The 27,207-nt window shown below is 43.5% G+C and overlaps 1 protein-coding gene across 1 annotated transcript in view; it reads left to right on the plus strand.

Annotated features, from left to right (window-relative positions):
- PARD6G (par-6 family cell polarity regulator gamma) overlaps positions 1 to 5,511 on the plus strand; it is a 91,875-nt gene extending 86,364 nt beyond the window's left edge. Inside the window, exon 3 of the mRNA XM_058691715.1 lies at positions 4,555 to 5,511. Coding sequence (XP_058547698.1) covers positions 4,555 to 5,351 — 797 coding nt within the window. The 3' untranslated portion in view covers positions 5,352 to 5,511. The remainder of the gene's footprint in view (positions 1 to 4,554) is intronic.
- The last annotated feature ends 21,696 nt before the right edge of the window (positions 5,512 to 27,207 follow it).

The raw sequence follows: 27,207 nt of genomic DNA on the forward strand, positions 1-27,207 counted from the left end.
CTTGGGTTGCTTCCATATCTTGGCTATTGTAATCAATGCTGCAATAAACATATGAGTGCCTATATCTTTTCAAATTACTGTTTTTGCTAATTTTTGTATATGGTATAAGATAATAGTCTAGTTTCATTCTTTTCCATATGGTTGTCCAGTTTTCATGGCCTATTTATTCAAGAGTGTCCTTCCCCCAGTGTATATTCTTGTCTCTTTTGTCATAAGTTAATTGACCATATATGTGTGAGTTTATTTCTAGGCTGTCTATGCTGTTCTATTGGCCTGTCATCTATTCTTTTTAATTTTTTTTAATTTTTTAATGTTTATTTCTTTTTGAGAGACGGGGGCAGAGAGAGAGAGAGGGAGACACAGAATCCGAAGCAGGATCCAGGCTCTGAGCTGTCAGCACAGAGCCCGAGGTGGGGCTCAAACCCACGAACCATGAGATCATGACCTGAACCGAAGTCAGATGCCTATCCAACTGAGCCACCCAGGCACCCCACTTTTTAATTTTTTTAATGTTTACTTATTTGAGAGAGAGAGAAAGTGTGAGCAGAGGAGGGACAGAGAGAGAGAGAGAGAGAGAGAGAGAGAGAGAGAGAGAGAGAGAGAGAGAAAATATCCCAAGCAGGCTCTGCTCTGTCAGAGAAGAACCCAATGCGGGGCTCAATCTCACGAACCATGAGATCAGGACCCGAGCTGAAATCAAGAGTTGGACGCTGGACCGACTGAGCCACCCAGGTGCCCCGGTCTATTGTCTGTTCTTATGCCAATACCATACGGTTTTGTTTACTACAGCTTTGTAATCTAGTTTGAAATCAGGGAGCATGATACCTCCAGCTTTGTTGTTTCTCAAGATTGCTTTGGCTGTTTGGGGTCTTTTGTGGTTCCATACAAATTTTAGGGTTGTTTGTTCTATTTCTGTGAAAAATGCCATTGGCATTTTGATAGGGATTTCAGTGAATCTGTAGATTGCTTTAGGTAATATGGACATTTTAACAATATTAATTCTTCCAGTCAGTGAGCATGGAATATCTTTCCATTTACTTGTGTCTTCTTCAATTTCTTTTGTAAGTGTCTTAGAGTTTTCAGTTCATAGATCTTTCACTTCCTTGGTTAGGTTTATTCCTAGGTGTTTTATTATTTTTGTTGCAATTGTAAATGGGATTGTTTTCTTAATTTTCCTTTCTGCTAGTGTGTTATTAGTTATTATACACAATAGATTTCTGTATATTGATTTTGTATCTTACAACTTTACTGAATTCATTTATTCTAATAGTTTTTTGGTGGAGTCTTTAGGGTTTTCTATATGTAATCTTATCATCTGCAAGTAGTGACAGTTTTACTTCTTCCTTCCCAGTTTGGATGTCCCTTGTTTGTTTCTCTTGTCTGACTGTTCCACCTGCAACTTCTAATACCATTTTGAATAAAACTGGTGAGTAAACATCATTGACTTGTTTCTGATCTCAGGGGAAAAGATGCCAGCATTTCACTATTGACTATGATGTAAGCTATAGGTTATCATACATGGCCTTTATTATGTTGAGGTATGTTTCCTCTACACCCACTTTGTTGAGAGTTTTTGTCATAAGCAGATGTTGAATTTTGTCAAATGCTTTTTCTTCATCCATTAAGATGATCACATTTTGTTAATGTGGTCATCACACTGATTGATTTGCAGATATTGAACCTTCCATGCATCCCTGAAATATATCCCACCTGATCCTTCTAATGTAGCATTGAATTTGGTTTGCTAATATGTTGTTGAGGATTTTCACATCTATGTTCATCAGAGACATTGGCCTCATTTTCTTTTTTGGAGTGTCCTTGGTTTTGGTGTCATCGTAATGCTGGCCTTGAAGAATGAATTCTAAAATTTTCCTTCCTCTTCTATTTTTTGAAATAGCTTGAGAAGCACAGGCATTAACTCTTCTTTAAATGTTTAGTGGAGGGGTGCCCAGGTGGCTCAATCGGTTGAGCTTCCACCTCTGGATCTTGTCTCACGTCATGGTCCCAGGGTCATGGGATCGAGCCCCACATTGGGCTCCATGCTCAGCTTGGAGCCTGGGATTTTCTCTCTCCCCTCTTCCTTGCTCATACTGTCTTTCTCTCTAACATAAAATAATAAGATAAAATATTAAATTAAATATAAAATATTTGGTAGAATTCACCTGTGCCAGAGTTTTCTGATTACCAATTCAATTTTGTTACTAGTAATCTGTTCAGATTTTCTATTTCTTCCTGATTCAGTCTTGGAAGATTGTATGTTTCTAGGAATTTATCTATTGCTTCTAGGTTGTCCAATTTGTTGGTGTATAATTTTTCATGGTAATTTCTTATAATCCTTTGGATTTCTGTGATGTCAGTTTTAAATTCTCTCATTTATAATTTTATTTACTTGAGTTCTTTTTTTCTTGATGAGTCTGGCTAAAGGTTTATCAGTTTTGCTTACCTTATCAAAGAACAGCTCTTCGTTTCATTGGTCGTTTATATTGTCTTTTGGTCTCTATTTATTTTTGCTCTGGTCTTTTTTATTTCCTTCCTTGTGCTAACTTTGGGCTTTATTCTTATTATAGTCTTTTTCAGGTGTAAGGTCAGATTGTTTGAGACTTTTTTTGTTTCTTGAGGTAGGCCTATATTGCTATAAACTTCCCTCTTAGAACTGTTTTTGCTGCATCCTAAAAAAACTATTGTGTTTCCATTTTCATTTGTCTCCAGGAAATTTTTTTTATTTCCTCTTTGATTTCTTTGTTGCTCTCCTGGAATTAGGCTTTACTGGTTTTCAAAGCTTCCAGGGTTAAGCCTTGCTGATTTTTAAGGCTAGATATTATGGGGACTCATCTTCCTGGTGCAGGTTCCCAGGACCACGGGTGCCCATTGGGCTTGATCCCCTTACTCCTCAGGGAGTGTGATATCCTCTCTGCATCTGTGATTCCCTTCTCACGTGCCAGGGGTTTGTTTCCTGACTCAGTCTTTGCCCCTCCTGTCCTTCTTGGTGTGGCTTTTTCTTTCTGTCCTTGGCTGTGGAAGAGCCACTGTACTAGCTTCAGGTTGTTCTCAGATTGAGTTGCATTATATGTAGGGGATGCCTGGGTGTATTCAGTGTGTCTGTGGGAGGAGGTGAGCTCAGAATCCTCCTATTCCACCATCTTCCCCATGGTCTCAAGGCAATTGTGTTAAAGTCTCTCAAGTAGATCTGACACCAGGTCCTTTTTAGGGACAGATTCTGTTGAATTATCTTTTTTCTTTCAATGGGCCAAAGTCTCCTGTTTCTTTGTGTGCCTTGTGATTTGCTGAGCGCTGGACATTCGAATCTCATGATGCGGTTACTCTGGAAATCAGATTCTCCCCCTTCCCCAGGGTTTGCTGTTTTGTTGTCGTCGCTCTTTTCATGGTTGCAGGCTCTGTGCCGGGGGTCAGCCTGAGGTGTCCATTTAATGTCTTCCTCGGCCTTTTCTGAGCCTTTCCTTGGACATGTGCCGTCACTTCCTAATTTCCCCCAAATAGGCAGCTGTTTTTCAATGTCCTAGTCTTTAACGTGTGGCTCCCGAAAGGGGAAAAGTGGAAAACAAAAGGGGGATAAGAGGGCACTTATCCCCTTGAAGTCACTCGAGCTGGAGCCGGAGGGGTGACAGCAATGGCCGCCAGCCTCTGAGTCCGCACCTGTGTGGTCAGAGCATGGCCTCCTGGCGTTTGGGGGACGGGGTCCTTTTCGTCCACCTGGCTTCTGCGGGCTGCTCCAGAAACACGTGCCCGGCTGCCTGCCACGTGGCTGGGGCGCGGGACGGGCAGGTGCTGCTGTGCTGCGAGCTGGAGTGGACCAAAATCGACGACTTCTCCCGGACACGTGGCAGGCCTCGGGCAGAGTCCACAGTTCCAAAGCAGTCCCATCACACAGGTTCCGCCCCTGCTGTTGTCATCTGGGGGGGAGAGATTCCCGGGGCCCCTGCTCTGCCGTCTTCCCAGAATGTAATCGGGCACTTTTAAGCCTTCCATCCATTGTTAATTCTCTTTATTGTAGTCTCATTCCTGCCTCTTCACCTTGCAGTCATGTTGGTTGCGTGGGGGTGGTTTTGGAGAGTTCCAGAGAGCTAACTGTAGGGACGCGATTGGACTTAACTATATGGCCAGCCCAACTGATGCCAGATGGCTGTGGGCTCTGAAAGTTACTCCAGAGTATCATCCTAGAGGTTGAGACTTTCCAGAAAAGTGAAGTGCTACACATTTGGGCGAGACTTGTAGGGAATTAGCTGAAAGATGTGATGTGATGGTGGGGCCCACTGCCTCAGAGTTCTGTGGGGTCCCAGGGCACATCCGAGGAGCAGCCCACAGGTAAGCGGCAGAGAGCCAGACCCCACGGGCAGCCCCAGCCCTCAGGCGTCGCCGTGCTCTCCGGTGCCTCCCCCTCCCATGCCTCGCCCCCCTCCTGACCGCCTCCCCCTCCCGGTGCCCCCTCTCCCCCCACCCCCGTCCTGACCGCCTCCCCCTCCCCCTCCCGGTGCCGCCCCCTGTCCTGACCAGTACCTCCCCCCATCCTGACCGCCACCCCCTCTGCTGTTTCAGAGGAGGCCGAGCACTGCAGCTTCGGGGCCGGTGGCTCTCTATCCCGCCGGAGGAAGGCGCTGGCGCTGCGCGAGGACGGCCCCCGCCGGCGCGCACACCTGCACATCGGCCTGCCGCACGACTTCCGCCCCGTGTCCTCCATCATCGACGTGGACATCCTGCCCGAGACGCACCGCCGCGTGAGGCTGTACAGGCATGGCTGCCAGAAGCCGCTGGGCTTCTACATCCGCGACGGCACGAGCGTGCGCGTGGCCCCGCAGGGCCTGGAGAAGGTGCCGGGCATCTTCATCTCGCGCATGGTGCCCGGCGGCCTGGCCGAGAGCACCGGGCTGCTGGCCGTGGACGACGAGGTCCTGGAGGTGAACGGCATCGAGGTGGCCGGGAAGACGCTGGACCAGGTCACGGACATGATGATCGCCAACAGCCACAACCTCATCGTCACGGTCAAGCCGGCCAACCAGAGGAACAACGTGGTGCGCGGCAGCCGCGCGTCGGGCAGCTCGGGCCGCTCCTCGGACAGCGCGGCCAGCCGCCACAGCCTGCCCGCCGCGCCCGCGCTGCTGCACCTGCAGCCCGACGACGCGGACAGCGACGACGAGCCCGACGTGGTGCTCGAGGGCGTGCTGGAGCCGCGGCCGGCACCCAGGCCGCCGCCCCCGGGCAGCCAGGCGCGGGTCAACGGCGCGGGCCCAGCGCACAGGCTGCTCAGCTCCCTGCGCGCCGACCCTCGCCACAGCCTGGCCCTGCCGCTGCCCCCTGGCGCCGTGGAGGAGCACGGCCCGGCCGTGACGCTGTAGGGCCGCCGCGCCCCCTGGAGGCGCTGGTAACCGCGGGTCCCGGGTGCGAGTGGGGACAGGCACTGTGCGCTTCGGGCCCCTTGTTGTTTTTATTTATCCCACCCTCTTGGCCCACACCCCGCGTGTGTTCCAGCTGACGGATAGAAAATACAGATACTATTTTTTTTTTTTTTTTTTTCAACGTTCTTTATTTATTTTTTGGGACAGAGAGAGACAGAGCATGAACGGGGAAGGGGCAGAGAGAGAGGGAGACACAGAATCGGAAACAGGCTCCAGGCTCCGAGCCATCAACCCAGAGCCTGACGCGGGGCTCGAACTCACGGACCGCGAGATCGTGACCTGGTTGAAGTCGGACGCTTAACCGACTGCGCCACCCAGGCGCCCCCAGATACTATTTTTATAGACTTCTCCACGGAACAGAAAATGCACACGCGTGCAGTCAGTGCTCAGCCGGGGGCAGGTCCCAGCACTTTCGTAAATAACGTGGCAGAGAGGGTCTGACCAGGTGCAGAAAATACTTGGTTTTGAAAATACTTTTATAAATGAAGCTTTAAAATTCCTTTTGAAACATAGATTTGTGTCTTTAATGTGACCTGTGCAAAAACAACCTGTGACGTCAGCACTGTTGTGAGTGCGCGCCCCGGCTGCCCTGCAGACTCCGCTCACCGGCAGGAATGAGGGAGGAAGGTGGCAGCCAGAGCCTGGCTTTGAAGAGGCAATGCGCCCAAGCCTGTAACAGGTATGACCAGTGACAATGAATTTCAGACAGCCAAGCGGGTGCCAGACCCCCACACATCCCAGGGAAAAGCTCGCATGGATCACGGCACCTGCGGAGGCTCAGCCTCTGGGCGGGGCGAACTTAGCCCTGCGGGGTTGGAAGGTACTGGAAGGTAAGTCTCGGCAATACTTCCGTGACCAAAAGCCACCATTGACTCTGAGATAAAAACTAGTCTTTTCCTGGGGTTTGAGTCTGAGGGCAAGTTTTGAAATATTTTCAGTGGAAATGATGGATAAGCCCACCACACACCCCTGGCAGGCCTCTGAAAGCTCACAGCCATTTGGATGTGTAGTTTCTGTTATCTTTGTTTTAAATTCACAAGTCACGTGGAACTTACTGATTTTTAACACAGAGTAAATTCATTATCATTTCCCTTTGATCTTCCAGCAATATTTATATATTTAGTAATTTTATAGGTTTATTCATGTTTGATCCAATATTATATGAAGTGTATTTTGTTTGAATCCAATGTGGAGGAGAAAATGTTACACTTATACTCTGAGAACTAAACTTTGACCAAATAAAGCTTTCATATAAATACAAGTAAAAATATTTTTTTAGGATGCCTTTCTTGGGAGAGTATACAGCTGCTTCTCCTGTGGTCCAGCACCCCCTGCTGGTCAGCCACAGAACTGTCCTGACTTCATGGATGTCAGGCTGCTAACAGATTGAAAACAGTATCTCAACATCTTCATTTTTCTTCATTAAGTGTAAAAGCAAATAATTTTTCCTTTGGTAACTATTTATTAGGCAGAAATAGCTTTTATTGAGCAGTTGTGGTTTCCTGCAGCTATGTTTGATTTTGTTATTTGTGTGCCAGGATCACTGTTGGTTGTGTTCCTAAGCACAGGGAAGACCAGAGATGCTCTCCCGTTGAGGTAGAGGGTGAGAGTCCAAATACATCCAAATTTATGGGCTCCAGTGAGCTGTATGAGCATCTTTTCTGGCATCCAAGCAGTCAGAAGTGGGTTTTTTTTACTACGATAAGTATTATAGAACCAAAAGTCTAATGCTAGTTACTATCACAAATGAAATGTTCTTTTGCTGAGTTATTGCTGGTTTTTTAATATCTTCTTGAGTAACTGGTCTGTCACCAAGAAGGAAAGTTATATTTCTTAACGTGTTTTAAATTAAGCAAATGTGAATGATTTTTTAGGGAAAGAAGAAAAAACCTACCAATCCGAGATTTGTATGCTGTTGTTTATAATATTAGGAGTTCTGAATTTCTTGGAACAGCTGCTTGAGTGTATTTTTGTACCCAGATCTTTACTTCTGCCATTTTCTTCTTAAACAAAAAAAAAAAAAAAACTATGTTGTATTACACATTAAAGTTTTGTTGGTTTTATATATCAAAGAATAAAAACTTTTTCTCTGCAATTAATGATACTTTTCACTTGTGTTCTAAATATTGGAGAAACGACCAGTTAATGCTGAGCAGAGAGATGCTTACCTCAGAATGGAGCACCTCCAGTATGTACCCAGTGCATATCTTGTGCCATATTTTTTCACTTAATCTTCATACATGTTCCATGAATCTGTACATGTTCCATGTTCCATTAATCTTCATACATGTTCCATGAGGCGAGTAACATTATCCCTTTTACAGATGACAAAATGGGCTGAAGCTCAAGCAGGTTGTAGGTCATTGCAGATAACCAAGTTGTAGTTGATGGGAGACAGATGTGTTTTAGGTCTAGAAACTTCTTTTTAAGTCCTTTTGAAAAAAAGATTTTCCAAATGCTTACTATACAGCGTTTCTTAAATATACCCAGGTTTGCAAAATTGCCATTAATGCTCCTTCATTCTGACATTGCTAAGCATAGTGCATAGGAACGTGATCTACGCACTCAGCCGTCACAGATATCACGGTGATAGCAGCGGGCACCGAGAATTCCCGGAAGAAATGTGCTTTCTACAAGCGTTCATCAACATAACCCTTTCAATGACACGGAGCTGTGGCAACCCTGTCCCAGTTCATAGTTGAGGAAACTCTGGACGGTCACCCCCACAGTCAGAAGAGACGGGGCTAAGCTGGTCACGGAGGTGGAGAGGCGGGTGCACACACCTGGCTGTGCGGCTGGTGCACATCTGCCTGACCGATCATCCACACCAAGCCCAGGGCATATGGTGCTCAGAAGAGTCAGCCTTTCAGCAGGTATGAGACTGTCCAGTGAATCAGAACTTATGTAGCATTTTGCAGTATTATACAAAGTGATCACACATGGGGAGTGGGTGTCATGGCAAGTTGAAAAATGCTGATAGTCAAAAAATCCAGGGGCGCCTGGGTGGCTCAGTCGCTTAAGCATCTGACTTGGGCTCAGGTCACAATCTCGCAGCTCCCGTGGGTTTGAGCCCAACGTTGGGCTCTGTGCTGACAGCTCAGAGCCTTGGAGCCTGCTTCAGATTCAGTGTCTCCTTCTGCCCCTCCCCTGCTTGTGCGTGCTTGTTCTCTCAAAAATAAACATTAAAAATTTTTTTTAAATCCAGTTTAGCTAAAATCTGAGGTAAGTCTTCCAACAGAAGGCCATAAGTTATTCTCACGTCTCCGTCAAATGTTTTTAGAAGTTCTGATGCATCTCTCGGACCCTCGTCTCCAAGATGACCAAGGAAAGGAGTAACAGTCATGGCAGAAAGGGCCACGGCTGCATGTAGCATATCCGCTGCTCCAGCTGTGCCCATCGCAGGCCCGGGACAAAGCCATTAAGAAGTTAATTACTCAGGGGCGCCTGGGTGGCTCAGTCCTTAGGCGCCCGACTCTTGGTTTCAGTTCAGGTCATGATCTCACACTTTGTGAGATCAAGCCCCACATGGGGCTCCACCCTGACAGTGCAGAGCCTGCTTGGGATTCTCTCCCCTCACCCCCGCATCTCTCTGCCCCTCCCTGGCTCTGCGCATGCCCTCTCTCAAAATAAATAAACATTTAAAAAAAAAAAAAAGTTCATTACTTGGAACACAGTAGACGCCACCGCCACCAGGGACATTTTGGAAGTGAGTCTTCGACGCCTGCGTGGTTCCGAGCGCATGTGAAACTACGTTACATTGTGAGCTTGCCATTCATGGCAAGGGACCTGGGAGCTCCTGAGGCACCGAGGACAGAATTCCCCACCCTGATTCAGGCCCTCAGGTGCTGCCCCAGGACCCCCACCAAAGCCTGTGTCAGGAGCTAAGTCCTTAAGGACTGAAGAAAAACTGTCTCTGGAAAAAAGTAAAATGGAGATTGTCCTTTAAAAATATATAAATGAATGAATGAACGAAAGCGCTGATGGCAAGTATGAGCCAAATATGGTGGGAACATCCCTGGTAGTCCTTGCATGAAAAGAAATAGGCACGAGGATGGGTGGTACCAGGCTATCCTGCTGGAGAAAAACGTACTCATAACAGGAATTCGTGTGCTGAGGTTTCGTAGCAACACTAAACATCAGTCACAGTGCTCTGAAAGTTCAACTTAAAAGTACATAAGGCTGAACTAGCAGCCAGTTCCTCAAAACACAAAAATATTTAATATGAATCCCTAAATTCTACACCTAAAACTAATATTACACTCTATCGTAACTGCAATTTAAATAAAAACTTGAAAAAAATTTAATATGTATTGTTCCTATTGCAAATATGAACCTGCTTAGCTGATTTCCAACTTGTAGGAAGATAAGGTACGTGGTGTAAACTTAAGGACTTCCCATCTGACGCAGGCTGGAAGGCTCTCCCACTTCTCAGGCATCGATTGCAGTGGTGTGTCAGAATCAGCCAGAGTTGACTGCCCCCCCCCCCCGCCCTGGCCACAGAGGCCTGAATTCAGGAGATCTGTGGGTAGGGCTTGAAATTTTTCATTTCTAACAAGTTCCCAGGTAATGTGGAACCTGCCAGCCCAGGAGTCACACCTTGAGAACCACTGGCTAATACCCCAAAAAATTACTGCCCAGAGAGTGATAGGATGTGCCTCAAAGCAAATGACCTTAAGGACCAAGGCCCATCCAACAAGCATCAGGATCTTCCTCTGGTACATGCTGGCGCTGAGACCCTCATGTAACACCAGGTAACCTGCACACATACTTTCTGACGTGCAGAACCACTTCCTGTGCGTCACCGTCCATTCCCCACCACTCTCTGGTGCCATACCTGTGTGCCTGCTCTTCCTGCCTCTCATGTTGGATTCCTGGGTGCTCCTTATCCCTGAAGACACCCCCGTCAACATGCAAGTTCTTTTTCCTTTCCTCACCTTGTTTTCTTCTCCTTTATCTTCATAAAAAGAGCACTTTTGGGGATTGAGAACTTTTCATTACTGAACCAGGTTTCCAAGGAATGGAATAAACTCATTATGTTAATACAAAACAAAATGATTCAACGTTGGTCTCTCTAGCCCAGGAAACAAGTGCCATCTTCCAAACCCTTCCCCAGAGAGCTTTGAAAGTGAACACATTATTTCTTGACCTGAACCCTCTTGACCTCAAGCTAATCTGCCAGGGGAGGGAGGGACTGTGCAGCCAGCACTGCCAGAGGGAGCAAATGTCTGTCATCCCAGGATGGTGACCTTTGCTTTCAAGCTGCGGTTGTTTTTTCCTCTCTACAGATGCTTAATTTTTATTCATAATGCTGTGCACTGCCACAAGTCCCTAGTTGACCATGTGGCCCTACACGGACCCTCATAACACCTCCAAGGAAAGTGGGAAGCAGGCCCTCGTTCGTGCTAAGTCCAGGCACTCAGTCGCATGTGGCCAAGTTCATGCTCCTGCACTGCACCCGAGTGGCACGGACGTAGTGCCGTAGACACAATCCCCCTGCACCTGACTTTCCCGGCACCTCTTTAGGCGTTCGGGCGGGAGCCCGGGAATGCCACGAGACCTCTGAAGCTTTTACGGAAGGTTCACACCAGCTATCTTCATATACCGAACCAAAGTCTCTACCCTCAGAGCCTCCTCTTGTGCCCCTGTCTTCAAGTGGACCGAGCAGAACCATCCCCAAAGCGCTCCAGAAAGTGTGAGTCACAGAAACACACCCGCTGTGGAAAGACAGCTGCGAGGACACCTACACGGGTCAGCGCAGAAACAGAATGTCCAGCGTGGACACACAAAAGCACACATACTATGAGCCAAAACCAGTTGTCTGGGAATGAGGTGGCACACGGTTCCTTTCTGACTTCTTGAGCTTTTCAGAAAAATGCAAGCAATCCATTCTGAAGTCAAAAAATATATAAATTCTCTCACTTAAAAAAATTAAAAAGTAAACGGAGCAAATGAGGGTAACAGAGATAAACCTGGGACCCCGCCCTGGGACTGCCACGTGCTCAAAGGACCCCGAGTGTCCTGACTCCTTTGAAGCCTCTGAAAGTTTCCCGAGAGACCGTGGGATTATGTGCTGGTTTTTTTAAACTTTTTGTTCTGATTATGAAAATTATATATGCTCATTCTGGAAATTCTGAAAAATAACATGTGTATAAAGAAGAAAACTACCCACAGGAATCCCAGCAAACGGTGTTGATGTTTCAGTGCTTCCATGGCAGTCATCAGCTATAACTCAAGAGATGCTGGATAAATACTTGAGATACTGCCCAGCGATGTGCATCTTTCTCAGGTAACATAGCACAAGAATTTTCCTACGGCAATAAATTGTTCCAAAACAGTATTTTTACTTGCTGCAAAATAGGAAATCTATCTAAATTAAGTTGGCCATTTTCCTGATAGATACCGGGTTATTTACAGTTCATATTACAAAAAAGTACGGGAGCTATATACATAAATCTTAGCTTAGGTTTCTGATTACTTCCCTAGGACAGATTGCTAGAAATGAAATCACTGTATCAAAGGGTATGAATACCCTCGGAGTTTCAAAAAAAACACCAAGAATCTCACAGAAAAGTTACAAGTACAGCAAAAAGAGCTGAGTGTGCTACCAAAGGCATGCCCCAGGACTGTCAGTGACAACGTCCTACAAACAAGGACATCTCCTGCCCCAGTACAGCCATCAAAACCCAGATTCTGACTCAGCCCTCCCATGGACACACCAGACCCACAGCTACATACGGACCAGGTTCCTCTCCTCTGACAACCAGCTGAGCAGCTGCTGCATATCCAGAAACAAGAAAAGAGCCACATCATGGTGGGTGGCAGAGGCTAAGACTTGGTTTCCTGTAAATCCACCCCCGGCACAGCAACCCACAATCGGGAGGGAACTCACAAACCCAGACCTTCTCCCGGAGCAGCAAAGGGTTCCACCCCACATCAGACACCCCAACTTTTAAGACCTGCACCTGAGGAACAAGCCCTCAAAACATCCGGCTTTGAAAAGCAATGGAGCAGGTAACCGGGAGACCCAGAGGGCTGGAGCAGCCTGAGAAATACCTCTTAAAAGGCTTGCATAGACTCCCCACCCCAGGGCCAGTGCAGAAGCAGCTGTTTGAAAAGTGACTTTATGTCAGAGGTCCATTGACTAATCTTAAAGCATCGGCCCCAGGAGCCCGGCCTGTTGGCATATTTCCCAAGGACAGAGGCCCTGCCCTGGCGGGCACCATTTTTATGCTCTCCCTCTTCCACTCTCCACAATAACAGTATCTCCCACAGAAAGCTTTTACAGGCATCTGGTGCCCCAGTTTTTGCAGCTGCAGCCAAGGAACACCCCTCAAAATTCTGGTTCTGGAGGCCAGGGGGCTTGTGTTCTTGGGTCCCACGGGACTGTAACAATCAGAGAGACACTTGTTGGCAGAATACTGTCCTGAGGTCACCACACAGACAGCAGCCTGAAACATACGTCCATCTCTGAGAAAGTGGCAGACCAGCGTGGCACACACCTAGAGGCCATGGAGGTGCTCTCGGGGAGCACAGGCCAGGGGACACCACCCTTTTGCTCCCCCTCTACCTCTCTCCCTCACTGGGGTCTCCCGGGAATGAGCTTACACCTTTCTGGCACCCCAAGTTTTGCACTTGCTGCCAGGGACCACCTCTACATCACCTGGCTTTGTGCTAAGTAGTGGGGCTTTGTGCTCATGGGTCCCCTAGGCCTGTAACCAGTGCAGAAAGAGTTCTCAAACAGCCACCACTCCCAGGCTAGAGCAAGAGACAACAGAGCCAGGAGTTCAGTTCTTTGGAGAAAGAGGGCTGTAAGCTGTCACCGATGCTGCAGCCCGAGGAGCAGGCTTCTGATTAAACACACATCTCAGGCTTGACTGGAAAGCCTTCCAGAGCCCTTGGAAGGTGGTTTTACCTTCATCCCTCTGCCATGCTCCAGGCTGCCAGCATCCCTCAGAGGGGAGCTCTTACACATGCCTGGTGCCCTAGTTCTCACATCGGGTGTCCTAGTCTTTGTGGCTGCCACCCCAGAACACCTCCTTGAATGACTCTGGTGGCCAGGAGGCTTGCGTTCCTGGGTCCCATGGGACTATAAAAGGCAGCTAGTTCTTGGTAGGCTGCCACCCCCATGGCACCGCAGACTGGAACACATCCCTAGTCTCCCTATAAAAGAGGCCTATTTGCTTGTCCTGGAACTTCAGCCTCATGGGCAAGCTTCAGAGTTGGCACACATCTAGAAGCTACAGAGATGCTCTCAGGGAACACAGGCCTGGGGACCTCCAGATCACCTGTTCTGTGGCCAAAAGGGCTTATGCTCGTGGTCCCTCAGGACTGTATATATTTGCATACTTTAAAATCTGCTACCTGAGTGTATAGCTTCCAATCAGCCCGAATCTACATGCTGACTGAGACTCCACCCACTGGGACACTAACAGGCCTTGCACACTCAACAACTGGGAGCTATTAAAATGGGCTGCTTGGACGATCACAAAAGTTTGAGAGACAACCAAGAGCTACAGTAAGTTTAAGCAGTAAGGTTCATCTACACAAGACGATTCCTTCAAAACTGGAAAAGATGGCTGTTTCAGCTAATCCATAGAAACACAAAGAGAGAAACAAGCAAAATGAGGAAACAGAGGAATATATTCCAAACAAAAGAACAACATAAAACCTCAGAAAATAACCTCAATGAAATGGAGATAAGTAGTTTACCTCACGAAGAATTCAAAGTAATGGTCACAAAGATGCTCTCCAAACTTGAGAGAAGCATGGATGAATACAGTGAGAAGTTCAATAAAGAGATAGAAAATATAAGTACCAAACAGAAGTCACTGGATGAAGAATACAATAACTGAACTTAAAAATACATTAGAGGTGGGGTATTTGGGTGGCTCAGTTGGTTAAGCGTCTGACTCTTGATTTCAGCTCAGGTCATGATCTCACAATTCATGAGATCAAGCCCGCATCAGGCTCCACACTAATAGCACCAAGCTTGCTTGGGATTCTCTCTCTCCTTCTCTGTATGCCTCTCCCCTACTCATGCTCATTCTCTCTCTCTCTCCCTCTCTCTCTCTCCCTCTCTCTCTCAAAATAAATAAATAAACACAAAAAATACATTAGAGGGGTTCAACAATAGACTAAATGAAGCAAAGAAAGAATCGATGAATTCAAGTACAGGGCAGTGGAACTCACCCAATCAGAGCAGCAAAAAGAAAAAAGAATGAAAAAAAAAAAAGGTAAAGATAGCTTAAGGGGTTATAGGACAACATCAAATGGACTAACACCCACATGATAGGACTCCCAGAAGGAGAAGAGAGAGAGAAAGGGGCAGAAAATTATTTGAAGAAATAGTGACTGAAAGCTTTCCTAACTGGGGAAAGAAGCACATCCAGATCCAAGAGAGCCTAGAGAGTTCCAAATAAGATGAACCCAAAGAGACCCACTGAGATGCATTATAATTAAAATGTCAAAAGTTAAAGACAGAGAATCTTCAAAGCAGCAAGTAAAACAACTTGTTCGGTACAAGGGAATGCCCACAAGACTCAGCAGATTTTGTAGCAGAAACTCTGTAGGTCAAAAGGGAGTAACACAAAACATTCAAAACGCTTCCAATCAAGAACTTCCAATCAAGATTACCCAGCAGAGTTATCATTCAGAATTGAGGGAAAGAGAGAGTTTTCCAGACAGCAAAAGCTAAAGGAGTTCATTACCACTAAACCAGACTTACATGAAATGTTAAAGGGATGTTTTTAAGCTGAAAAGAAAGGGTGCTAATTAGCAACAAAACACATGAAAGCATAAATCTCATTGGTAAAGGTAAATATATAGTAATGGTAGTTAATTACTTATACCTGGTATGAAGGTTAAAAGACAAAAGTAGTAAAAATAACTATAACGACAGGGGCGGCTGGGTGGCTCAGTCTGTTAAGCATCTACTTCCAACTTTGGTTCAAGTCATGATCTCACAGTTCTTGAGTTCAATCCCTGGGTCGGGCTTTCTGCTATCAGCACAGAACCTGCTTCAGATCCTCTGTCCCCCTACCCCCTCCACTTGCACTCTACCTCTCAAAAATAAGTCAACATTAAAAAAATAACTATAATGACATAATTAGCTAAGGAATACACAAGATAAAAAGAAGTAAAATGTGACCTCAAAATGTGGTAGGGAGTAAAAATGTACAGCTTTAGAATGTGTGCATACTTAAATTACTTTCAACTTAAAATAAACTTATAAATATAGATTGTTATATGTAAGCCTCATAATAACCACAAAGCAAAAACCTGCAGTAGATACAAAAAAAGATAAAGAGAAAGAAATCTAAACACTCCACTACAGAAAAGTCATCAAACCACAAAGTAAGAGAGAAAGAGAAGAGGAAACAGAGGAACAACAAAACAGCCAAGAAACAATTAACAAAATAGCAGTAAATACACACCTATAGATAATTACATTAAATATTACATTAAATGTAAATGGACTAAATTCTCCAATCAAAAGACATAGAGTGGCTAAATTTAAAAAAAAATTCACTTGACAGAAGTATGGGCCCAAGTGCAACACAAGTCATGTACAAGAATGTTTGTAGCAGTAATTGCTAATAGTCTGAAACCAAAAGCACAAAATGCCCAAATAAATACTGGACAAATAAATAATAAGTATTCTTATGATTGAATATTTGCAGGAATAAAAACAAACCACAGCTATGTACTGCAACATAAATGAATGTCCAAGCATAATGTTGAACCAAAAAAGCTAAACACAAAGAAACATACTGAATTATTTCATTTATGGAAAGGTCATCAAGTACTAATTGACAGTAATTATCACTGAGGAGCAGGGCAGGGGGGTGTCTGAGAGGCAGCATGAGGACTTCTGGGGATCTGGTCACATTCTCTTTCTTGTGTTTGGCGTATTCATTTTGTAAAAATTCATTGCGCTGTGCATTTGTGGTTTGTGTGCTTTTTTGTATTTGTGTTATATTTCAATAAACAGATAAAAAATCATTTTAATGGTTAAAAAAAATCCAGGACCCATCTATATGCTGCCTACAAGAGATTCACATTAGATATAAGGACACACAGAGATTGAATATGACAGGATGGAATAATGCAAATGAAAACCAAAAGAAAGCTGTGGTAGCTATACCTTGATCAGAAAAAAATAGACTTTAAAGCACACTGTAATAAGAGACAAAGACGAGCATTACATAATGATAAAGGGGTCAAGCCAATAAAAAGGTATAACGTTTGTAAATACTTATGCACCCAACATAGAGGCTCCTAAACATATACCACAAACATTAACCGACTTAAAGGGAGAAATAGACAGCAATACATTAATAGTAGAAATATCTAATACCAAATTTTAATCAATGAATATATCATCCAGTTAGAAAATCAATAAGGAAACATCAGTCTTATATGGAACATTAGACCAGATATATACAAAGCATTCCATCTGAAGGCAGCAAAATACACATTCTTCTCAAGTGCTCAGGAAACATTCCCAGGATAGACCACATGTTAGGCCACAAAACAAGTCTGAATAAATGTGAGAAGACTGAAATCATATCAAACATCTTTTCTGACCACACTGGTACAAAACTAGTAATCAATCATGAGAGGAAACTAGAAAATTCACAAATGCTACTGAAAAACCAGTCAATGAAGAAATCAACAACTTGAGATAAATGAAAATGGAAATACAACATACCAAAATTTATGGGATGCAGTGAAGCAGTTCCAAGAGGAAAGTTCATAGCAATGCATGCCTACCTCAAAAAAAAAAAAAAAAAAAAAAAAAAAAAACAAGGAAAATCTCAACAACCTAACTTTATACCTCAAGGAACTAGAAAAAGAACAAAGCCTGAAGTTAGTAGAATGAAGGAAATTTTAAAGATCAGTGCAGATGTAAATGAAATATATTAAAAGGACAATAGAAAAGAGCAATGAAACAGAACCGGATATTTGAAAAAGTAAACAAAATTGGCAAACCTTTAGCTAGACTCCCCAAGAAAAAGAGAGAGGGCTCAAGTAAATGAAATCAGAAATAACAAGAGATGTTAAAACTGATACCACAGAAATACAAAGGATCAAAGAGATGACTATGAAAAATTATATGCAAACAAATGGGACAACCTAGAAGAAATGAATAAGTTCCTAGAAATATACAATTTTCCAAGACTTAACCAAGAAGAAATGAAAAATCCAAATAGTCCAGTTACTAGTAAAGAGATTGAATTAGTAATCAAAAATGTCCCAACAAACAAAATTCCAGAACCAGATGGTTTCATTGGTGAATTATACCAAACATTGAAGAAACTCTTTCAAAAAACAGCAGAGGAGAGCAAACTTGCAAATTCTTTTCACAAGGCCACCATTACCTTGATACCAAAACCAGACAAGGACACCAGAAGAAAGTTACAGGCCAATATCACTGATGAAGATAGATGTAAAAATCCTCAGCAAAATATTAGCAAACTGAATTCAACAATACATTAAAAGGATCATACACCATGATCAAGTGGGATTTATTCCAAGGATGCAAGGGGAGTTCAACATCTTCGAATCAATCAATGTGATACATCACATTAACAAAATGAAGGATAAAAATTATATGATTATATTAATGCAGAAAATGCACTCAACAAAATTTAACATCCATTTATGATTAAAAACCTAACAAAGTAGATAAGAAGGGAATGTGACTCAACATTTTTTTAAAAACCATACATGACAAGCCCACAACTAGCATCATACTCAACAATGAAAAGCTAAAAGCTTTTCCTCTAAGATCAGGAACAGGATGGATGCCCACCCTCACCACTTTTATTCAATGTAGTATCAGAAGTCCTACCCACAACGATAAGGCAAGAAAAATAAAAGGTATGCAAATTGGAAAGAACAAATGTAAAGCTGTCACTATTTGCAGATGACATTATATTATATATAGAAAACCCTAAAAGACTCCACACACAGAAAGAAACTGTTAGAACTAATAAATGAATTCAGTAAAGTTGTAGGATACAAAATCAATATGCAGAAATCTATTGTGTTTGTATACACTAATAACACACTAGCAAAAAGGAAAATTAATAAAACAACTCCATGTTTAACCAAGGAAGTGAAAAAAATCTATGAATTGAAAACTATAAGACATTGATGAAAGAAACTGAAGAACAAATAAATGGAAAGGTATTCCATGCTCACTGACCGGAAGAATTAATATTGTTAAAATGTCCATATTATCTAAAGCAATCTACAGATTCACTGAAATCTCTATCAAAATGCCAATGGCATTTTTCACAGAAATAGAACAACGAACCCTAAAATTTATGGAACCATAAAAGACCCCAAATAGCCAAAGCAATCTTGAGAAAGAACAAAGCTGGAGGTATCATGCTCCCTGATTTCAAACTAGATTACAAAGCTATAGTAAACAAAACTTAATGGTATTGGCATTAGAATAGACACATAGACCAATAGAATAGAATAGAGAGCCCAGAAATAAATCCACACATATATAGTCAATTATTTATGACAAAAGAGAAAGAATATATACTGGGAAAAGATACTCTTCAATAAATAAGCCATGAAAACTGTACAGCCATATGCAAAAGGATGAAACTAGACTGCTATCTTATACCATACACAAAAATTAACTCCAAATGATAAGCTCTCTGACATCAGTCTTGGTTATGAGTTTTTGGATCTGACTCCAAAAGAAAAGGCAACAAAAACAAAAATAAACAAGCGGGACTACATCAAACTAAAAAGCTTCTGCACGGCAAAAAAAATCATCAACAAAACCAAAAGGCAACTTACTGAATGGAAGAATATATTTGTAAATCATATATCTGACAAGGGATTAATAACTGAGATAGATAACACACACAGCTTGACCAATGGCAAAAAAAATCTGATTATATTTTAAAAAATTTTTTAATTTTTTTAAATATTTATTTGTTTCTGAGACAGAGAGAGACAGAGCATGAGTCGGGGAGGGGCAGAGAGAGAGGAGACACAGAATCTGAAGCAGGCTCCAGGCTCTGAGCTGTCAGCACAGAGCCCGACGCAGGGCCCAAACTCACAAACCTTGAGATCACGACCTGAGCCGAAGTCGGTCACTCAACCGACTGAGCCACTCAGGTGCCCCATATTAAAAAAAATTTTTAATAAAAAAAAAAATCTTACTTAAAACTGGGCAGAGGATCTACATAGACATTTTTCCAAAGAAGACACAGAGATGGCCAAGAGGTACATGAAAAGATGCTCAACATCACTCATCATCAGGAAAATGCAAATCAAAACCATAATTAAATATCAGTTCACACCTGTTAGAATAACTATTATCAAAAAGAAAATAAACAAGTGTCGGTGAGGATGTGAGGAAAAGGGAAACCTCATGCACTTTTGGAAGGAATGTAAATTGGTGCAGCCACTACGGAAACGGTATGGAGGGTCCTTAAAAAATTAAAAATATAACTACCATATGACCCAGTAATTCCACTTCTGGGTATTTATCCAAAGAAAATGAAAACACTAGTTCAAAAAGATATATGCATTCCCATGTTCATTGCAGCGTTATTTTCAATAGCCAAGATATGGAAACAATCTCAGTGCCCATTGATGAATAAATGGATAAAGAAAATATGGTATACCCTATCAAAATACTAACAGCATTTTACACAGAACTAGAGCAAATAATCCTAAAATTTGTGTGGAACCACAAAGAACCTGAATAGCCAAAGCAATCTTGAAAAAGAAGAATAAAACCAGAAGTATCACAATCCCAGATATCAAGATATACTACAAAGCTGTAGTAATTAGAACAGTATGGTACTGGCACAAAGATAAACACATAGATCAACAGAACTGAATAGAAAGCCCAGAAATACACCCACATTTATATGGTCAATTAACCTTCAACAAAGAAGAATATGCAATGGGAAAAAGTCTCTTCAACAAATAGTATTGGGAAAACTAGATGGCTACATGCAAAAGAATGAAACTGGACCACTTTTTTTGCACCATACACAAAAGTAAACTCAAAATGAATTGAAGACCTAAATGTGAGACCTGAAACCTTAAAAAGAGAGGAGGGAGGGAGGGAGGGAGGGAGACAGAGAGACAGAGAGAGAGAGAGAAGAGAGCACAGGCAGTAATTTCTCTGACATTGGCCATAGCAACATTTTTCTAGATAGATCTCCTGAGGCAAGGGAAACAAAAGCAAAAATAAACTATTGGGACTACATAACAACAAAAAGCTTCTGCACAGCAAAGGAAACAACCAACAAAACTAAAAGCCTAGTGAACAGAAGACACTTGCAAATGACATATCCAATAAAGGGTTAGTATCCAAAATATAATTTATATAAAACTCAACACCCAAAAAATAATCCAATTTAAAAATAAGAAGATATGGGGGTACCTGGATGGCTCAGTTGGTTAAGCGTCCAACTCTTGATTTCGGTTCAGGTCATGATCTCACAGTTTCATGAGTTCAAGCCCTGCATGGGCTCTGTTCTGACAGCATGGAGCCTGCTTGAGATTCTGCCTCTTTCTCTGCCCCTCCCCCACTCACATTCTCTCTCAAAATAAAAAAAAAAAAAATTCAGCCATGAACAGACATTTCTCCAAAGAAGACATACAGATGGACAACAGACACATAAAAAGACGATCAACGTCACTCATCATCAGGGAAATGCAAATCAAAACCACAGTGAGATATTACCCCACACCTGTCAGAATGGCTAAAATCAAGAAGACAAGAAACAACAAGTGTTGGCGAGGATGTGGAAAAATTGGAACCCTCATGCACTGTTGGTAGGAATGCAAACTGGTCCAGCCACTGTGGAATATAGAGGTTCCTCAAAATATTAAAAATGAATCACCATACAACCTAGTAATTCCACTACTGGGTATTTACCCAAAGAAAACAAAAACACTAATTAGAAAAGGCATTTGCACCCCTATGTTGATTGCAGCATTATTTACAACAGCCAAATTACAGAAGCAGCCCAAATGTCCATTGATAGAAGAAGATATGGTGCGTGTGTGTGTGTGTGTGTGTGTGTGTGCATGTGTGTAATGGAATATTACTCAGCCATAAAAAAGAATTAATCTTGCCATTTGCAACAACTTGGATGGATGTAGACAGTATAAACCTAAGTAAGTCAGAGAAAGACAAATACCATACGATTTCACATATGTGGAATTTAAGAAACCAAACAGAAAAGAGACAAACCAAAGAACAGACCATAGAGAGAACAATAGTATATATCTCTCTTTAATATAGAGAACAAACTGATGGTTACCAGCGGGGAAGAGGGTGGGTGAAATGGGTGAAGGGGATTAAGAGAACACTTACTGTGATGAGCACTGATATATGGAATTGTTGGATCACTAGATTGTACATCTGAAACTAATATACCACTGTATGTTAAGAGAAAGAGATGTTAACTGTATGTTAAGAGAGAGATGAGATTAAAAAAAGAAAAGAATACATGGTATATACACACAATGTAATATCATTCAGCCATTTGAAACAACATGGATGGATCTTGAAGGCATTATATTAAGTGAAATAAGTCAGGGAAAGACAAATACTGTATGATCTCACTTATATGTGGAATTAAAAACAACAATAAAAACCAAGCTCTTTGATACAGAGAACAGACTGGTGGCTGCAGGGGTGAAGAACGGGAAAAAATGGGTAAAGGGGGTTCAAAGGCAAAAAGTTCCAGTTATAAAAGAATTATAATTTGTTATTAAAAAATCCCAGTTATAAAATAATTGTCATGGTGATATATACCAAGAGGACTATAGTTAATAATACCATATTTGTATATTTGAAAGTTGCTAAGAGAGTAGATCTTAAAAATTCTCATCACAAGAAGAAAAAATTGTGACTATGTGGGGTGAGAGATGTTAACTAGATTTATTTTTGTGACCATTTCACAATATATGCAAATATTGAATCATAATGTTGTGCACCTGAAACTAATGTTACATGTCCATTATGCCCTCAATTTTAAAAATAAATAAATAGAAAGTAAATGAGAATACAGATACCCTGGCTCCCTGGATTTTTCCATTAATTAATAAAATCTCCTATGAGAACCAAAAAAAAAAAAACAACTGTATGTTGATACACTATCATCTAACCCTTGACCCCACTCCTGCTTTGTCAATTGCCTTGATAATGCCCCTTACAATAAAAGCACCACTTCAGGGGCACCTGGGTGGTTCAGTTGGTCAAGCACCCAATTTCAGCTCAGGTCATGATCTTGCGGCTCATGAGTTTGAGCCCCACTGGGTCTCTGTGCTGACAGCTCGAAGTCTGGAGCCTGCTTCGGATTCTGTGTCTCCCTCTCTCTCTGCCCCTCCCCACCTCAAAAATAAATAAATGCTAAAAAATTTTTTTAAAAGCGCAAGTTCAGAATCCAGTCAGTTGTCTTCACTCTCCCTCACTGTGAAACGGTTCTCATTCCTTCCTTGATTTTCATGACCTTGACACCTCTGCAGGCTACAAGCCAGTTATTTTGTAATTTGGTTTTGTCTGAAAAAACCTCACAGCTAGTTTCAGGCAACGGCCCTTTGGCAGGAGTGATCACAGAAGCAATGCTATGCTCATGGAACATTCCAGCAGGCAGCACCCCACTTGTCTGTCCACCACAGATGATGTCCATTCCCTCTGACCACTTCACCCCAGTGGCATCTTCAGGGTTTCCCCACTGTGAAGCTTTCTTTCGTCCTTTGTAATTATTAAGTATTTTGTAAGGAGGTACTTTGAGACTATGGAACACTGCATTCCCCATCAAATTTCCAAGTAATCTGTTTGTTTATATTAGTACGGACACCTATTTTATTCAATTCATTGTAAGTCTTTACTGTCATTATTTTGGTGTCAGAATGCCTCAGATTTGGCCTGTGGGAGTCTCTTCAAACTGGCTTCTGTGTCTTTTTTACATTTCCTCATTATTCTTGAAGCATATTCTTGCTTTCTGGTGCAACTAGATGTTTCATTTCATCTCCTATTTTTCCTGCCTCAGACCTGAAGCCAACCTCTCCCCACCCCCAGCCCCCAAGGCATTCTGATTTCTTCTGTGGAGAATGGTGTTTAAAAGCCAAGATCTGGGCTGTAGGTGTGCTTACTGCCCTGGGGTGCCACTATCAGGCCTCCCAGGACAGAACTGGGGGTTACTGCATGTGTGTGCAGTAATAACACACAAGGGTACACATGAGCAAAGAGAGCTTCCGGGCCCCCTCTACACACAGGCTTGACAGCCCATGCCAAGCCACTGTCACCATCCCCGTTCCCACACATTGCCACCCTCTGCTGATGTGGGCTTCACGCCCCTCCATGCCCTCTTACCCAGCTTGGGCTTTCCAGGTACTGACCTCCCATCACCCTGCCTGCACTGACAATGACCGTTCTCACGTCCTGCCCGCCCCCTTCATGCGTTCCTTTCTTGCCCTGCTCCAAGCATGCAGCCCCTGCTTCCCCCACCCATGTGGAGCTGGGCTGAGTCCTGCCACAGTTTAGGACTAAGAGGGAAGGAAAGGGGAAGAGGAAGGCTGTTTGAAGTTCTAGATACATGCATACATATATACTGCCATATTGCTGTTACCAAATTTATTTACTTACCAAAATTACAGAAAGAATCTCTCAGCTTGTCAGACTCTGACCCCACATCCTGAAGTTGATTCTCCACCACTGAGCTTCCCAGTGGGTCTCCCACACAGCCATTCTTCCAAAGCCACTGCACGCCACTCCTCGCTTGAGGCAGACCCCTCCTTACCTCCTCCTGTTTCCCTCTTCCTCTGGGAAGCCTTGTCTGCCATTCCCATTCCAGTCTTCCCTCTCCTTGCTCCTGCAATAGAGACAGACCACAGCGTTAGGGCTCAGAGTGGGGAGCTCCAGGAGGGCACAAACCCCATTTCATTCACTTTTCATCCCCACCAGCCATTAGGGACATGCACGTAATAGGACCCAGTGGGCATAGACGGAGAATAAATAAGCGATGGCTGCAACATTTCAGGAAAGAGGCAGGAGACATCATGAGTCAACATCCCATCTCTGCAGGCAGCTTAGCAAGCGGGACTGCAGCCAGCAGCCAGTTACATTCAAAGTTGCTAGATGTGGTGCTGAGAGGTTCCTTTATTCAAGAATTATTAAGTATGTGTCTAGACAGAAACTGTCTGTTTGCTGTCTTCTGGCCCCTTACCTGTCCCAGTGCAATCTCCACCTGGGGGCCAGTGGGGACAGGGACAGGCCATGGGGGTGTCTCCATCTCTCTGACCTCAAGTTACTGTGTGGGGTTTACACCTGCAGTTTTTTCTGCTCAATAAATGTAAGCAGTGAGGGAAAGAGATACGTTTCAAGAAGGCTTTCATGAGGCTGGTGGTGGCGGGATGTGTTGCTCCTTCAACTCAAGTTTCATAGGTAGTAAAAACAGTGAAGTAATTGTTTATCCTAGAACTTCACTGTCGGGGGTTATCAGCAACCAACCAGATGACCTACTTTTTTGATTCTTGAACTTCAAGCTTTGAAACTTCTGCATCATCTAGGAGCACCTTACTTCAACACTGACAGCAACAACTCCGTGTACAATGGTTTAATGGGGCAAAGGGACTCACTCACTTTTTTTCAATTGGTAATGCTGTTAGATGGCACACCACTTATATTTTGGGAACTAGATAAATATACATTCTAGAAAATATATAAAATGAAAAAATACAAAGAAGCTAGGCTCACCACCCAGGTGTGGCTAGGGCTTTATTGCACATCATTCACTGATGACCCTTTTACTTCATAGTTGAGCCATACTGGACCTGTACATTCAGTGTTAATTAAAGCAATTAACTACAATATTTGTATACCCATGTTCATGGCAGCATGATGCACAAAAGCAAAATCATGGAAGTAGCCTAACTAATTTAATATCACTGAGCCTAGCCTTTAATATCACCTAGCCTAATTTAATATCACTGAGCTGTATAATTAAAAATTGTTAAGATGACAGTTTTTATGTGTACTCTACCACAATAAAAATAATTGGGAGGAGAGAGGAGCTAAGACAGCAGAGTAGTAAGAGGATGCTAGGCTTGCCTCTTCCCTGAACACAGCTGGATAAATACCAAATCATTCTGAACAACCAAAAATTGATCTGGGGACTGACAGAACACATTGCACAACTAGAGGGAGAGAAGAAGCCACACCATAGAAAGCAGGAGGTACGGAGATGTGATTTGGGGGAGAAAAGGATCACAGGTGCTGTAGAAGGCCTTGGCCATGGAGAGGTGGGGGAGGGAAGGGAAGGGGCAGAGGCAGGGGGAGGGGGAGGAGGAGGAAGAGGGAGAGGGAGAGGGAAAACACTTCTCCAAAGCCATTGACCAGGAAACTGAAAGGGACTGTTTTTTTGTGAATTTTTACAACCAATGGGGCTCAAAGACTGGACTTTTAGAGGTCCATGTGATGCTCAGCGTGGAGCCCTGAGGGCATTACAGTGCTCCTGTGGAGAAAGAGGGCAGAAGCTCGGGAGCACAAGGTATGATCTAAGGATCCCTTGGGATGCACAAGAGGGATGGTTCCCCCTTCTTGGAGCACATCTGGGCAAGGTGGCATTGCCTCTCCAGGGACAAAAGAGCTGGCAGTCACCATTACCATCCCCTGCTCCTCAGCATAGGTGCAGAGACACCTGCTGAGAGTAGCTAACCTGAACACTGGCTCTTTGTTGCACATTACTCCAAAACCAGTGCTTCTGCACTTTGGTGCAACTGCCCTTCTGAGACAAACCTGCATCAGTCCTAACACAGTAAAACCCTCCCCCAGTAGACCATTGTGGATCTCTGCCATACCAGGTCCCTAAAGCTTGGAGTTTTAAAACTCAGCCAGCCTTCCTGGGATAGAACACAGGTGTTCTGAGCTTCCAGGTGGGCAGACAGCCCAGACACAGTCAGGGTGAAGGCAGGGATCTGAGGGATGCCCAGGACACAGGAGAAGAGATAGTCTGCTCTTCTGGGAGGGCTTCCCAGACAGCAGCAGGTGCAAACTTCCCTCTCCAGGATGAGGGAGAGGGATTGCACCATTTCTCTCCCCTGCCCCTCAGTGTAAACTAATTTCAGTAAGCAGCACAATGCCAACAGTGGCAGCCTAAATTGCTTACACCAAGTCCTGCCCCATATTCTGCAGGTGCTGCTTTTTGGCTCACACTTGTCTAAGAACCAGAGCAGCAGGCCCTTCCCCAGAAGACCAGCACAGAACCACCGAACACACAAAGTCTACTGACCACAGAGTGCTGCAAAGTTTCAACTCTAGTGGAAATAGCATCAGGTCTCTTTTAACAAGCAGACCAAAGCACACCAAGTTAAAACTTGCCACACTCCAGAAAAGGTCCAAAAACTCCCCACTGCAGGCAAGGAGAAACTCTACATGGACTCACCTGAGGGAAGGAACAGCCAAAACATAGCAGCAGAGTGCATGCAGCACACATCAGAGACACACCCTGAAGCACAAGGCCATGGACAGTATATGACCTCTTATTTATAAAGCCACTACTCTCAGGAGCAGGAATTATAACAGGCTTTCCTAACACAAAGAAGAAGGCCAAGATGGAGGAACTCATCCCAAAAGAAAGAGCAAGAAAAGGTCACAACCAGGGATCTACTCGAAACAAATATAAGTAATATGCTTGATCCAGAATTAAAAAAAATAAGCATGAGGATACTAGCTGGTCTCAGGAAAAGCATAGAAGACACCAGGAAGTCCCTTACCACAGAGATAAAAGACCTAAAA

Source organism: Neofelis nebulosa, chromosome 11 (genome assembly GCF_028018385.1).
Source record: "Neofelis nebulosa isolate mNeoNeb1 chromosome 11, mNeoNeb1.pri, whole genome shotgun sequence".
NCBI lineage: Eukaryota > Metazoa > Chordata > Mammalia > Carnivora > Felidae > Neofelis > Neofelis nebulosa.